The following is a 15,327-nucleotide window of genomic DNA, read 5'->3' as shown; positions in this document are numbered from 1 at the left end:
AAATTCCCCAATAATAATCCATACACACAGCTTAAAATGAGGGTGGTCTCCAGCTTTCAAATAATAAACTGCTTGGTGGGAAACTTATTTTCGTATTTACTGTAGTGTGAGGGGATGGTAATTACCTAGAGGTTATGCCATCCAAATAATGAAACAAAAAAAGGAGAAAAAAATTTACTCCTGAAAGTTTCTTCTTTGCAGAACTGTTCCAACCCCTGACCCATCTGTAGCTTGTTTGCTAGAAGTCCTTATTTCTGAGATGGAAACTGGACTTGTATGGAACACTGGGAAAAAGAAGAAATGGTTTGACAGTTCCATCAATCCGTCCTTTCCTGAGCCTCTTCCTCCTTTACCAAAGTACTAAAATCTGAATATAATTATAATACATGACAAGTGGAGCTGTCTCATGAGACGGCTTGGGTATTTTTAGCTCAAGGGCTCGAGAGAGGGGAAGACACAGCCACAAGGCAGAGCTCTGCGGGCTTCACTGTACCTAATTCTACATTTATGCTTTCTCTAAACACGTCGTTAACCATAACACTAGGACCTGTTCTCCCTCCTTAATGCTTACTAGCTGCCTAACCTTGGGCATGTTAGTTAATCTAAAGAAGCCAATTCTGTAAAATGGGGATAACTGGCATCTAGCAGAGTTTGTGGGGATTAAATGAGATGACATGTAACAAGTATCTAAGACTTCTACTTCTGGCCATAACAGCACTTGGTATAGGACCTGCTCTCCCATTGTAAATAAATAGAAAAATAGACAAAATATCTGAAACAACTTTTTTTTCAGACATTTTACAATAGGCAGCATTGGATAGTGTTCCCTGAGAAAAAAGTATCAAAGAAGGTGAGCCCTATGATCCCCACCCAGCTTTCTACCTGGAAGTACTTTCAAAACAATGGCACAGAGCAGGGATTTGAAGAGGGGAGCTAAAACATGCTGGAGGTTTGGAAGGTTGAGGTGGCTGATATTTGCTGGGCAGAATACCGAAGAAGAGGAAACCACACAGTGAAAGAGGCTCAGAAATCTACACAGGGGTTCCCTTGAGTCTTGGGCTGAATATTAAGCTGCACAAGCATAGAGTGAGGTTCCAAAAGCCAGGGAAAGAAAAAACATTAAGGTAATGTACACCATGGTGACTACAGTTAATAACACTGTATTTCATAAATAAAAGTTGCTGAGAGAGTGGATCTTAAGGGTTTTCATCATAAGAAAATAAAATTGTGTAAACTAGGTATGGTGACAGATGTTAACTAGACTTATTTTGGTGATCATTTCGGGATATATACAAATACTGAATCATTATGTTGTACACCCAAAACTAATACAGTGTTGTATGTCAATCATCTCTCAATTAAAAGAAAAGAAAAGAAAAGAAAAACTACTGGGGAAATAACAACTACCAGAGATTTGTCAGCCAAACAATTCTCATAGTTCACACAGGGGTAGAAGTCATTCAACTTCTGACTGACCACAGCAGAGACACCTCACTGAATATGCTGGTATTCATCAGGTGCCTTAGCAGGAGGGCTAAATTAGCCAGAGAGTAAAGGCTACCCTAGGTATGCTTTAAAAAAGCCTAAGAACAAGATTCATAAAGGTCAAGCTGTTCTATAATTAAATTAATTGCCCACCAAAATAAAACGACACTCTTTAAAGAAGACAACAAAATCCAGGTCCTCAATGATGAAACATTCGCAATGTCCACTATCCAATCAAAAATAACCAGACAGATGAAGCAGTAAAATGTAACTCAAAAACAGGAGAAAATTTGTTAAAGGGAGACCCCAAATGACAGGGATGATGGAATTAGCACACAAAGACTTTAAAACAGCTGTTATAAATATGTTCAAGGCTTTAAAAGGAGGACATGAACTGAATGAGAATAATATGGAAAATATAAGAAAAGAGAACCCCCCCCAAAAGAGAAAAAGAAAACCCAAATGCAACTTCTAGACCTGAAAATCACAATATCTGAAATGAAAATTTCACTAGATTGGATAATAGCAGATTAAGACACTATGGAAGAAAAGAAAAATACAGTGCCTTAAATGCATTAATTGGAATTATCCAAACACAAGCACAGAGGGGAAAAAAAAGTTTAAAAATCAAATCACAACTGGTAAGTGACCTAATATATGTGTAATGAGAGATTCAGAAGGTGGAGGGTGCAGAAAAATTAAAAAATGAGTTTGGCAAGTAATATTTTAATTTGATGAAGGCTACAAATCCACAGATCCAAGTGACAACTACACTGTCATATGGAGATGGAGTGATCCTTTAGGAACACATGTTCTGTAAAGCATTTTCTCTTTTGAAAGATCATATTGAAAGAGTTTCCTAGCACAACATAAAGTTAGGTAAGATGTGGTGAGCTTATCTCACAGTACACAGAACAAAGTCTCACCTCTGGGTGTGTCATGGCCAGTAGGAGGCTGCTGGGGAGAGTGCAGAGGCTTGTTGATCCCCATTTCTGTGGTCTGTTTTTTGTTTAATACCCATTTAAGTGATGAGGCTAATGGTCTCTTCTAGCTTGGAGTAAGAGAGATAAATATGCGTACTGTCTTCTTCCGGCTTTAGAATGGAAACACTTCCCTACTTTTCATTCACTTTAGGAAACTTGACCCTCTGAAAGGATAGAAAAGGAAACTGAACCCTCTTTCTCAGGAGCTATGCCTCAGAAGGTTACAAGGAGCCTTAAAGGAGAGTAGTTCAGTGAAAAAGAACCCTTCCCAGATGAATGTATTACATAACTGAAAAATGTGCCATTAGAGGCAGTTTGCTGATCCAGGCCTTTGCAGTTACTGGCATATTGGGGCAAAATGTGCAAAGTGCTTATTTTGCTTATTCCACTGACTTACTCAGTGCCATATTGCTTAAGTCTGCCCTTGCTATACATTTCTCACATTGCCCTTCATCATCAAGAGATGGCTGGGACCGTGTAAATACACAAATAATAAATAATCTTACCAACTCCCAATCTAGCCATTCATTGACAGAATCAAGGCGCTTATTACATTTTCTTCCCAGACCCTTTTAATAGCTCTTTGTGGTGATAATTTACATAACACAACAAATCGGGACAACTTGAAGGAATTACAAAGGAAACCTCAAAATATCTTGATAAAAAGAGTTTAAGGGCATATTGAGATTTAACATATTATGCAGCTGCAAGCAGAGTACGGAACGTTAAAATAATATTTAAGAGTCTAGGCTATTTATGGTTTTTCATAGGTTCTCCTGCATGTCGTTTCCAAGTTGGCAACAGCAAAACCATGGCAACAGGAAATTCTTCCCTGCAGTAGAGTTTATGAATACTTTTTTGTTTTCATGACTCAACTCCTTATTTAATTTCCTGTACAGAAAATCAGAGCGATTACTATAGACTGCAATACAGATGTGCTAATCCAAAGACCCTCTCAAAGAAAAACAGGTCACAGGTGTCTATGGATGGATTTTGAGATAAAATTTAAAATTGCCTTCACACAGACGCATAGCAGAAGTCAACATACTCTAGATACTTGAGAACATAACTCTTTTATTAACCACCTGGGAATGGGAAGGGACAAACCTCTATGTTCATGAGCTGTAGCTAAACAGACTGCTGCACTATTGTGCTTTGAATCAACACGTTTTACGAGCCAAGCTAATACCAAAGCTAAGCCTATTTTCTTAGAGATTAAGTTAGACTATGGACAATAATAACAGGAAATAAATAAACAAAAATACCTCTAGATATTAAAATATAAAAATGATTAAGAAAACCATACAATGACTGACTACACAGATATGCACAAGGATTATGAAATGAGTTAATGAAAGTCAAAAATTCTAGGGCTTGCAACCAGGTGGTTTTAAGTTGCAGGAGTTTTTCAGCTAAATATAGTGAAATTTATGCAACATTATCCAGGGGCAATTCTGCATGATCTCCATCCACTGCTTTCCACCTTCCACATTTCTGATAACACTATTTTTTTTAAAGTCCAATCCTAGCTACTTTGACTATGGTCTTCAATTGTTTTAGAGCCACATCTTCCTTCCCTGGCTTCCTCTCCCCCATCACCAGCAGTTTTCTACAGTAAGTGGCAATGTTGTTTTACAGGCAACTTACCAGGTGAACATCAACACAGCAGGAGGACAATAAGCCTAGTAGGAGGGTATAAGTATTTCTTACTTTTGGTGTCAAGCTGTGCACGATACTTCTCAAATCCTTTGAGCCGAACGCGTTCTCCCAATAGCTGGAGGAATTCCTCAAAGGCTGGGCCGGCTGATTCATTGTTGTACATCTCTTCTTCCGTGCTCTGTCCAGCTTTGCAGTACATGATGCCTACTTTCTGCTGATAGTTCAGCTGTGAAGGCAGGTGATACAATGCATATAAATATAGGCAGACCCACTCTGTCCGCTTAAATGCTAATAAGTCTTGTAGGCCATATGCCCATCAAGTAAGCTAACCTCTTTCTTCTCTTGAAATCCTTCTGCTTTCGTTCTTCCCCTTTTAAAAAGGGAGGCCTTAAAAATTTAAAAGTAAAGGCCTACTTTACAAAAGATACTTTATTTTTTAATTGAAGTATAGTTGATTTGCAACGTTGTTAGTTTCAGTGAACAGCAAAGTGATTCAGTTACACACACACACACACACACACACATTCTTTTTCAGATTCCTTTCCCTTATAGGTTATTACAAAATATTGAGTGTAGTTCACTGTGCTATACAGTAGGTCCTTGTTGGTTATCTATTTTATATATAGTCGTGTGTATATTTTAATCTCACACTCCTAATTTATCACTCCCCTGCTTCTCCCTTTGGTAACCATAAGTTTATTTTCTATGTCTGTGGGTCTATTTCTGTTTACAAAAGTTACTTTAAACTGTTTTGCACTACAAGCCCATTAAAGTTCTTATAAAATCTGGGGGGGTAAAATTGGAAAAGACTTATCTCCTGATGCCACTTTTCCAGAATATTAAATTATAAACCTTGGTTATATCTTTGTGACAGCACTAGCATCGTCGACACTATGCTTTTCAAATATTTTTCTGAAAGATCAGTACCTGGATAGAAACTTTAAAAGGGGCCGCATAATGGCACATCAGCTAGTGGTAAATATTCCTTCCTCAGATACAGTTTAAACAAAGCATTCAAGAAATTTAAATATGATATAACATTAATAGAAACACTCATTCATCACTGAAAAGTTTAGTCATTCTATAAACAAATTTTAAAGTTGTATTAGTCATTTAACACTAAATGAGTTTTCAATCTTAAAATTTAGACTTTTAATTCTCCAGTAAAATCAGGGCAATCCATATCACTTAGGCCTGTTTCCAGAGTAGCACTGAAACCACTGTATCAGTAAATTTTTATCTCATAAAAAGGGAAGGGGGAAGAGAAGAGGCAAAATTTTAATAGCTAACATTTATTGAACAGCCACTGTCTGCCAATCACTGTTTAGTGTTTAACTTACATTATCTTATCCTCATAAAAGCCTACAAAGCAAATATTATCCCTGTTTGACAGATATGCAAAGAGAAGGTCAGAAAAGGGAAAAGCAAGTAACTGGTCCAGTAGGGAGAGATCATAAATTATCAGCCCTGTGATTCGGCTCTATTAAATATTACCAGGACTCAACCAGGCTTGTCGTGCTCTATTTCTGTCACTGCAACGTATGTCCATGGCCCCTTATTAGCAATTCCACAGTTGAAAAACAAATTTAAGCAAATACATTTGGCAGTAAAACTTGATATGAGCTGACAGTAATACTTTTTAATTTATTCCTCTTTCTGTGAATATTCATTTTTTTTTGGAAATATTAATGTTTGATTGTGGGGTGCTGCTCCAGATCCTGGGGACTATTACTCCATGCTGCATGCATTTTATTATCCTTCTAAAGCTGGACCTTTCTTAATTCTGAAACATATCCAGCTCCTATTGTTTTACACAAGAGACTGTGAACCTAAGCAACTCTTTTTCAACTTTCTAAACCAAATGGTTCAGAATGGTGATAACTAGAAAATGTCATGAGGGAACTCCTGCTTGCTTTCCCCCCTCTCCACTGCATGCTAACTAGTTGACAAGGAAGGTTCCGCAGCTTTTACATGACCCATAGACATGAGAGCTCCTTAGGACTTCTATAATTGTGCAGAATTGATTTTACCCTGCCTACTTCCACAAGTGGAAGGCAAAGTTCCAAATTGAAACTTGCAAATAATTGGATATACCAATGTCAGAATCTTTTTAAAATAGCATCCAACCTTGCATTATTGCTACTTCATTTTAATTATTAACAGAAACACATTTAGGATTTAGTTCATTTTTTTTGTATGCCACATGCAGTAAAGAAAAAGAAAGTAAAACCTACCACATACCACTGGCAGCTGGCCTCCTTCAAAGGTCTGAATGTTACTAATACTTAGAGGGGAACTCCCACAGGTAGCGATTTCATCTTGGCTTTAGAATTCAGCTGAGTATCCTATTAGGTCTCAACAAATAAAAAAGTAGTGGTAGGCTCTATGTCTGCTACAAAAGAAGTCCTTAATGAAGCCAGATTCTTACTCTCCCCCTGCAGGGAGAACTGTCAAAGAAAAGAAGCAATCTGGAGCTTGGAGTTATTTGCTCTTTGGCTCTGTGCCTCCCAGATCAGCCTTCTCTTGCAACAATGCAAAACAAAAGTCACCCTGTTCAGTGGAAAGCATCGCAGTGATATTGGATTTGTGGGTGGCTTTTTAAACTTCTTAGATAAAGGCCTAAGATTTCACTGTGCAATGTTCAAGAGGATTCATTTACATATATGAAAAAAGAGTTCAGAGAGAAGATAAGTAACGGAACTTCCCCCAAACCACTGTAGAAGCAGAATGCAAGGACAATGAGACAGGGCACTGCCTTCTTTTGACAGGTTTCTCACACTCTAGTGAGCTCCACCTGCAGACAGGAGAACAGACTGGTATTTGCTGGCTGTGAAAGGAAGGCTCCTTCAAGAGGATGAGGAAATCTGTTGGAATGTCAAGTTTCCTCTAAACAGTGCCAAATGTCAGTGCTCTGTCCTGGAAGGTGACACTACGACTGTATCCTTGTTTCTACTGCAATAAAGTCGAGATAGGTGGGTATTCTGTGAACTCAGGCTCCTAGTATCTTCAGATAGCAACCTTGTTCCCTGCCCAGAATACGAGAAGTTGTTAAGGGGGAGTTATGTAAGTATAATAAGGAATATTTCAAGAGAAGGAGCAAATGGAAATGGAGTTTAGAGCTATGGTTTGGGGATTTGGAATTGCTCTCAGGTTATATAAAACACTATTTTTTTTTGAGACACACACAAACACATCTGTATGGATTTATGTATATGAATACATAATACTTTCCTGTAATGCTCAAAATAGAGTTATGATGACGCCAGAAGCCATCTCGGAAACAGGTTCGGTTTATCCACAGTTTAGGATTTTGCTTTTGGATGACCGTGAAGTCATGCTGTACAGTTCCATCCTTGCGTATCTACTGTTCATACGGAGCACTGATGGAAGTGTTTGGATGCTCAACAAATGTTTGCATTGTAAAAAGTGATGATGGTCAATCCAACAGGACCAAGGTTCCGTTTGAAAGTCTTGAGTCTCAGTAAAGAAAGTGTCTTTCAACACCCACCAAAAGTGACGTTGGGCTCCCACAGCTGGGAACCAACAGTACAAAAATTGCTCTTCCTCTCATAAAATAGGCACTTGAACAAAGAATCAAAGAAACAGGTACTGCAAAATCTGACTTACGCAGCCCTGAGTTCCTGGAAAGATGGATGATAAAGTCAGAGTCCTCTACCAATAGAAACAGGTTTGAATAACCAAGTTCTCAGAGACCTCTTAAGAAGTTCCCGTATTTTCACCTCTTCTTTCCTGATGTCACAGCCAGAGGAAGGCCACTGGGGGCAGCACAGACCATGAGAACAACCCAGTTCTTCCCTTATAAAATCTTTTAAATTGTCTGATGTAATCCAGAGATTTAAAACAGTCACTATGAAGTATTTCATTGTCCAGCAGTTCTCAAAATGTGGGTCATGAACCCTTGAGAGATGCTTGAGCTCTGTTCTGGGACACAGTTAATTGGAAATAGTTTGATCCTTTCAGTTCTTCCTTTTAAACTCTGACAGGTCTTAATAGAGCAGCATTTAATTTGAGGTTAATTTTGCCCCATTATTGAGGCAAAGTCATTTTGAGACTTTACCCAATGCTATGTGAACTATGTATGCGGTTTTCCAGATTGCCTGGTGGGAGAAGGAACTATTCTCAGCCAGGCTGAGGTCTGAGGATTTGCCCCCTTCAATCTTAGGGTGGTTCTTACCCTGGCCACAAATAGTTTCCTCAAATACATGTACTTACCAGTACTCAGCTCTGCAAATCTTTTATCTCCCTGGACTCACATCTCAATCTCTACTCAGGAAGAGCCCTGGGCTTCAAGTGGGTGCCCCTCCCAGCTCCACAGCCTGGAAATTCTCTTCAGGAAGAAAGCTGGTGCAATGTTACTGTTCATTTGGTTCCCACCTCTCAGAGATCACGGTCATTTGTTGCCTGATGTCCAAGGTCATAAAAACCAATGGTTTCATTGTTTTGCCTAGCTTTTAAAAGTTGTTTCAGATGCGAAAGTAAACTAGTCCTTCTCTTTTAATCTTGGCTGGAAACAGAAATCTGACTCCATTTTAAAGTCAACTACTGGTATATAATTTCTGAACGGTAAACTGCATCCATTTGAGGCATACACAGTTTAATGATTTCTAATAAACCTCCAACCCAATCAAAACACAGAACATTTCTAACACACCAAGTTTCGTGGTTCCCATTTGCTGTCTATCCCTGCATCAACTAACAGCCTCAGACAATCACTGCTGTTTTTTTTTTCCACTGTAAATAGGTTTGCCTACATTTTAAAAGAATATTTTTCCTGGGTAAAATTCCTAGTGAGAGTTCTTCTCTTTCAGCATTCTAGAAATGTGGCTTCCACCTTTTCATTATGCTTTATAGCTCAGGAAATGGTTAATTTTAATCCAATTGTCTGTCTTACTGTTCTTCTTTGAAGGTATTTTTTCCTCTGGCTATTTTTAAGATTTTTTTCTTTTTCTTTTAATTTCAGCATTTTTTACTATGATGGGCCTACATCTGATTTTCTTTGTATTTATCCTGCTTACAGTAGGCACAGCTCCTTGATTCTGTCTCAATTCATGTGTTTCATCAGTTTTGGAAACTTCTTTACTGGTATTTCTTCAGACATCAATTCTGTCCCCAAATATTGCTTTAACTTCTCTTCTCCTCCTGGGAATTCCATTACATACATGTATTTCACTATGGCCCACATGTCTTTTAGGCACTTTTCTGTATTTCTCATGTGTTCTTGTCTACATTCTTCAGTTAAAAATTTGCTGGTAACTTCAATTCATCAGTTTTCTGCTGTGTCTAATGTGCTTTAACCCATCTGCTGAGATTTTAACTTTTTGCTTTTGTTTTTTCAGTTCTAGAATTTCAATTTGATTTTTTAAAAACAAATCCCAAGTTCTCCAGTGACCCTTGATCTCTATCTTTTATTTCTGCAGCCCCCATGAAATTAATGAAAACTCTGAACTATCACCTAACTTCTTATCTGCAGCTTTATGCTATATTTAAGCCCCAAGCCTCTTACAAATCAGCAAATGTCCAAGGAAAAAGTGCTGTAGGATGATTTAATTTTGATGAACCCAAATTTCTCAATTATTTCTTTTCTAGACTAAGTATAGAAAAGAAATATTTTTTGGTGTTATATCTAAGAACTCTTCACCAATCCTCAGGTCCCCCCAGTTTTCTCCTATGTTTTTGTCAAAAATTTTTATAGTTTTACATTTCAAACTATGATCCGTTTGAATAAATTTCTGTATAATGTGTGAGATTTAGGTCAAGTTCATTATTTTGTCTATGTAATTGTTCTGGCACCCTTGTTTGAAAAGCCTATCCTTCCTCCACCTTTGTCAAAAAAATCAGTTGGATATATTTGTGTGGAGCTATTTCTGGTTTCTCCATTCTGTTCCACCGATCCATGCATCTACCCTTCCAATAAGACACAGTCTTGATTACTGTAGTTATACCAATATAATATAATGAAATCACGTAGAATGATTTCTCCCACTTTATTCTTTTTCAAAATTGTTTTGGCTATTCTAGTTCCTTTGCCTTTCAATATAAACTTCAGAATAATCTTGTCTATAATTTCAAAAATCTTGCCAGGATTTTGATGCCGATTGTGTTAAACTGATATCAATTAGGGGAGAACTGACATCATTAATAGGTTGAGTCTTTCAATCCAAGTACATGGTATGTCTCTTTATTTTATTTAAGTCTTCTGTGAGTTCTTTCATCAGTGTTTTATAGTTTTCAGCATACAAGTCCTAAACATGTTTTGTTAGGTATATACCCAGCTATTTCATTTTTTATTGAAGGATTGTAAATGGTATTTTATTTTATTTTCAGTTTCCACATGTTCATTAAAAGAGATCCAACTGATTTCTGTTGAGTTGATGTTGAATCATACAACCTTGCTGGACACACCTTGCAATTCTAGAAAGCTTTTGTAGATTCCTTGGGGTTTTGTACATAGACTATCATGTCATTTGACATAGGGACAATTTTATATTTTCCTTTCCTTTATCCACCTGACTTTTATTTCCTTTTCTTGCCTTATTGTACTGACTAGAACTTCTAGTACTGTGTTGAATAGCAATAGAGACTGTACATCCTTGACTTGTTCCCATTAAGTCTTTCACCAACTATGATGTAAGCTGTAGGGTTTTTGTAGCTGTTTTTAATCAAGCTGAGGAAGTTCCTCTCTATTTCCGTTCTTATCATGAGTGACCACTATGTCGTTCCTTATCCCAAGTTCCCCAGCCAATCTGCTTCCTTCCTTCCACCTATCAGATTCATGTTTGCTTTATATACAGTGTACAAGGTTTTTAGCTGTACTTAGCAGGAAGAATAGGGGAAAATTACATCTACCCCATACTTCCAAAAGCAAAAGTCCAAGTTTATTTTTAAAAAACACTTTGTCCAGTGTTTCTGGTTATTCTCAGTGGGTGGGTTGGTCTGAGACAAGCTACTCTGCCATTACTGGACATGAAGACCTTGGTCATTTTTTCAAATTCTCATGATTCACATTGATAGCATTTACTTTGGCTTGTTCTTCATAAACATGGTAACTGTCTTACCTACTTCCTAAAGATCTATCACTGTATTGTCCTCCAAAAAGAATGACAAAGAGACTGGAAAAATTCAGTGTTGGGGGCAAAAAATGCTAGTTAGAAAATTTATCTTCATTGAAATTTACTACCAAAAATCAAATTGCTTTAAAAAATGACATATGGATACTGGGTAGAAAGATCATTTAAAAAAAACCTGACAGAGATGCTGTCAAAGTTATTTATATACATGTGCAGAGACATATTCTAATCTATTTTTATCTTTGGAATAATGTAAAGGAAATAATCTATACACACACAATAATCTTACCTAATAACATGCTGTGCAAAAGTTCTCACAAAAATAGAAAGCTTCATATTGGGTATTAAAATGATGATTTATGTACTTGTATTGATTTGACATTAAGATGAATTTCAATTACATAGGAAAAGGCTCTTCATTGAGCACTGTCTGTGATAGGAAAAGACTGTTATCCATCTAAACGTCCATTAATAGAGGAACTAATGAAGTAAACTATGGTACAGCAACAAAACAGAATATTACGCAGCCATAAAAACAATGGGAAAACTTTCTGTGTACTGACATAGAAAGATCTCCAAAATATATTACTAAGTGAAAAAGCAAATGTTTACAGCATGCTATATTTTGTATAAGAAAAAGGGAACTGGGGCTTCCCTGGTGGTGCAGTGGTTGGGAGTCCGCCTGCCGATGCAGGGGGCATGGCTTCGTGCCCGCGTCCAGGAGGATCCCGCGTGCCGCGGAGCGGCTGGGCCCGTGAGCCATGGCCGCTGGGCCTGCGCACCGGGAGCCTGTGCTCCACAATGGGAGAGGCCATGGCAGTGAGAGGCCCGTGTACCACAAAAAAAAAAAAAAAGGGAACTAAGACTACATATGCATATCTGGTATATCTGTATAAAGAAACATAGAAATACATAAGAAACTAATAAAAGTGGTAATATAGGGGAGAAGAGAGGTGAGGGATAGGAACAGGGTGGAAATGGGATCCCTCAATGTAAATACTTTGATTTTTGGATCATTTGAAGATATTAGCTAATTAAAGTCCTGTACGAAGGAAACTAGTTTAACTTTTTATTTTAAAGCTGAATTTAAAGCACAATTCACAGTTTAAAAATCAAGAAGACTGAAATATCTGCAAACAGTTCCTCTGTCTTTTTGGATTGTGAACCAAAGAATCCTCACTGCAAGTCTTAGCCATGCTGAGCTCCTTCAACTGCAAACTGCAGTCCTACCCAGCCAAACGTCTTCCAAATGCTACTGCTCTCAGTCACGTTAATCATAAATCTTACTACTGGAAAGGACCCCATCCAGTCACCCACCCCAGCCTCAGCCAGGCAAAAGAGCATGGATGAGCCCGTGTAATCATTACTTGTGAACAGACGAGACAAAGCAACCAATGCCACTGTCTCCTTTCTCTGACCTGAGGACAGTCGCGTATATGTCTTCCTGATAATGTACATATGGAACCCATCTGGTGGCCATCTGAACTTTCAACATGCATTAGCTGATACCATAATCTAGAAGAAGACTGAAATTTCAGAAATGGTAATTGTTCTGCCAAAGCTTCATTCATAGGAAATAGGTTTTGGAAAAATTGTTTTCCCTATGGTTCATTCTTTAAATCCAGCTGCCTGAATCAAACAGGAAATGGGGCTAGTCAAACTCATTCATCTTCAATAGAATAATGCACCAGGGCAATGAACAGGCTAAGTCAGCAGAGAATTTCACCCATGCCCTTAATCAAAGGAACAGTGCTATTCATTATCAAATAAATACTGCTTCTTTCCTTACATCTATTCTTGAGATATATATTACAGACCTAATTAGATATGATTACTTTTCCCCTTTAACTTCAATAACTTGAAGGGCAACATTTTAAATAGAGAATCCAACAAATATTTTCATTTCTTTGTATTTTTAATAAGTATCTAGAAAAACAGTGGAGATACTCATTTAGGTAAAATCACTACTGTGTACATGAACCTTGACGTTTCCTAATGAAAACAGGTCTTCCGATTTTCTCTTCTGCAAACCGGCAACTGCACTTTATTTTTAAGCTCTATTCTGATCCTATTTGGGTTTTACATGTTATACTTAATATTGGGCACTGTAGCCTGTAGCAATAAAACCTGGATCCATATTTCCAGTTCCTTCTTCTACTCAAGGGGAGGGGAGGGGAGGGGAGGATGGGGTGTACAGTGTATTGGGTAAGAAAGTGGACTCTGGAGCCGGAATGCCTGGATGCAAGACTTGCCTCCACCAGATCCTAATTGTGATCTGGGGTGGGGGGGGTCCTTCCGCCTCTTTGTGCCTCGGTGCTCTTGTCGGCAAAGCAAGAACAATAATAGCACCTATATCAAAGGATTCTAAGGGTTAATTAAAATAATTTGTGTGAATTGCTTCACACAGTTCCTGGCTTAGTCACTGCTCAGTTCCTGGCTTAGTAATCTGTTTTTATTACTGCCTTACACTCCTGCTCAGCAGGACTGCTTGCTGTCCCATAACCACATTCTGTGCTTCTGTCCTGCTGCGCTTTGTTCTCATTGTTCTGAGTCTAGACCACCGTACGGCTTATTCTCTAGTCTGATGAAAGGTCCGTTTCATCCTGACCCAAATAACCAATCACGACTTGGCCCCACTGGCTTGTCTGTTTGCAGTTCTCTTATTATACTCATTATATTAACCCTACCTTTCATTACAGTAATTTATGACTTTGTCTCCTTCATAGGTAAGGGCTGTGTCTTACTAGCCTATTTATTTTCTACAGTATTTAACAATCTGCAAAGAGTAGTTACTCAATTAGCATTTATTGAATTTGAAAAGTTACGCTTACTTCTGAAAGTTAAGCACAGTATATTATACTACCTATAACAGCAGCTTTCTCACAGGATGCTGATAAAGATGAAATAATGCATGTAAAGGACTAATGAGTTATTATTTTATCATTATTCATGTGCAGTAAGTGCTTTACACGTGTGAACTCCTTGAAACAGAGCCTGGTATAATGACCTTTCATTTCTCTTGCACTGGGTAGATGAGATAAAGGTGTTTTTTAATGACTGATGAAGAAAAACGGCATTAATATGGCAAATTTAAAAGTAACTGAATTAGCCATATTATTTAAAAGTTGGCCTGAATAGGTAATGAAATTCCTGATATTTCACAGTGTAGTTTGGAGGACCAAAATAATTTGAGATGCGCAAAAAGAGATGAAAACTTGCAAATCTTAAAAACAAAAGGTAGTATCGTGCAAACGCGTATCCAGTGTTCAGGACTCCTAAGGGAAAATGGCACTGCTTCTGAAAGCCTCGATCCTCTCAATCGTAAAATAGGCCATTAACTGGAACCTACTGCCCACGGGTACCGTGAGGATTAAATCAGATGATGCTGGTAAAGAGCTTAGAACAGTGCAATAAGTAAACATATATATTTATCTAATGTGTTTTCATCATAAGAGATGCTCTCAATTATCTAATACGTGAAGATGTAGGACCATGATGGAAAAACTAAATCCAGAGTTGATCTAAATTTGCTGGGTCACAAACTGCTCTAAATTCTTGACAAAGTGAAATCATTGGCAGGTTATTTCATCTTCTTATTGACCTTTAGATGATAATGGAAATAGACATCAATCAATAGTGAAAGACCCAGGAAGGTATCAGGAAGGTGAATGTGAAAGCATGGGTAAGCCACAAAGCATATAATCATTTCTTAAAACTTTGGGAATTAAAATACCTACTTCAGTTCTCACATAAATATCAGAGTCTAGTCAAATGAAAAACAACTTTTTATATTTTTGTGAAATACTATCTTTTATAGTATATAGATATAACTTACATCTGTTCTTCTGTTCATTTCATTTTTAAATGGTAAGATTAAAAAAAAAAAAAAAAAGAAAGAAAGAAAAAAGCACCAAAGATCTGAAAGGCAAAATGCCACAATATAGCAAGCAAATAGTGTTTTCTTTATCCAGGCATAATTACATGAGCTGTTAAAGTAGAAAAGATTTTAAAGGAATCATTTAAATAAAACTTAAAGGGAGATGTAGAAGGTCCTTTTAGTGAGTCCAGCTTTTCGTATTCATACTATCAATCTCTTTAAATATAAGGATGTA

General features: G+C 37.5%; 1 protein-coding gene across 1 annotated transcript in view; it reads right to left on the bottom strand.

Moving 5' to 3' along the window:
- The window catches only part of SIPA1L1 (signal induced proliferation associated 1 like 1), a 135,333-nt gene that overhangs the window by 93,561 nt on the left and 26,445 nt on the right, over positions 1–15,327 (bottom strand). Inside the window, exon 5 of the mRNA XM_082617702.1 lies at positions 4,179–4,424. Within this exon, the coding sequence (XP_082473828.1) occupies positions 4,179–4,424 (246 nt within the window). The remainder of the gene's footprint in view (positions 1–4,178; positions 4,425–15,327) is intronic.

The sequence above is a fragment of the Mesoplodon mirus genome, assembly GCF_964341445.2.
Source record: "Mesoplodon mirus genome assembly, chromosome: 4".
Classification (NCBI taxonomy): Eukaryota; Metazoa; Chordata; class Mammalia; order Artiodactyla; family Ziphiidae; genus Mesoplodon; species Mesoplodon mirus.
This window is presented reverse-complemented; position numbering and strand designations above follow the sequence as displayed.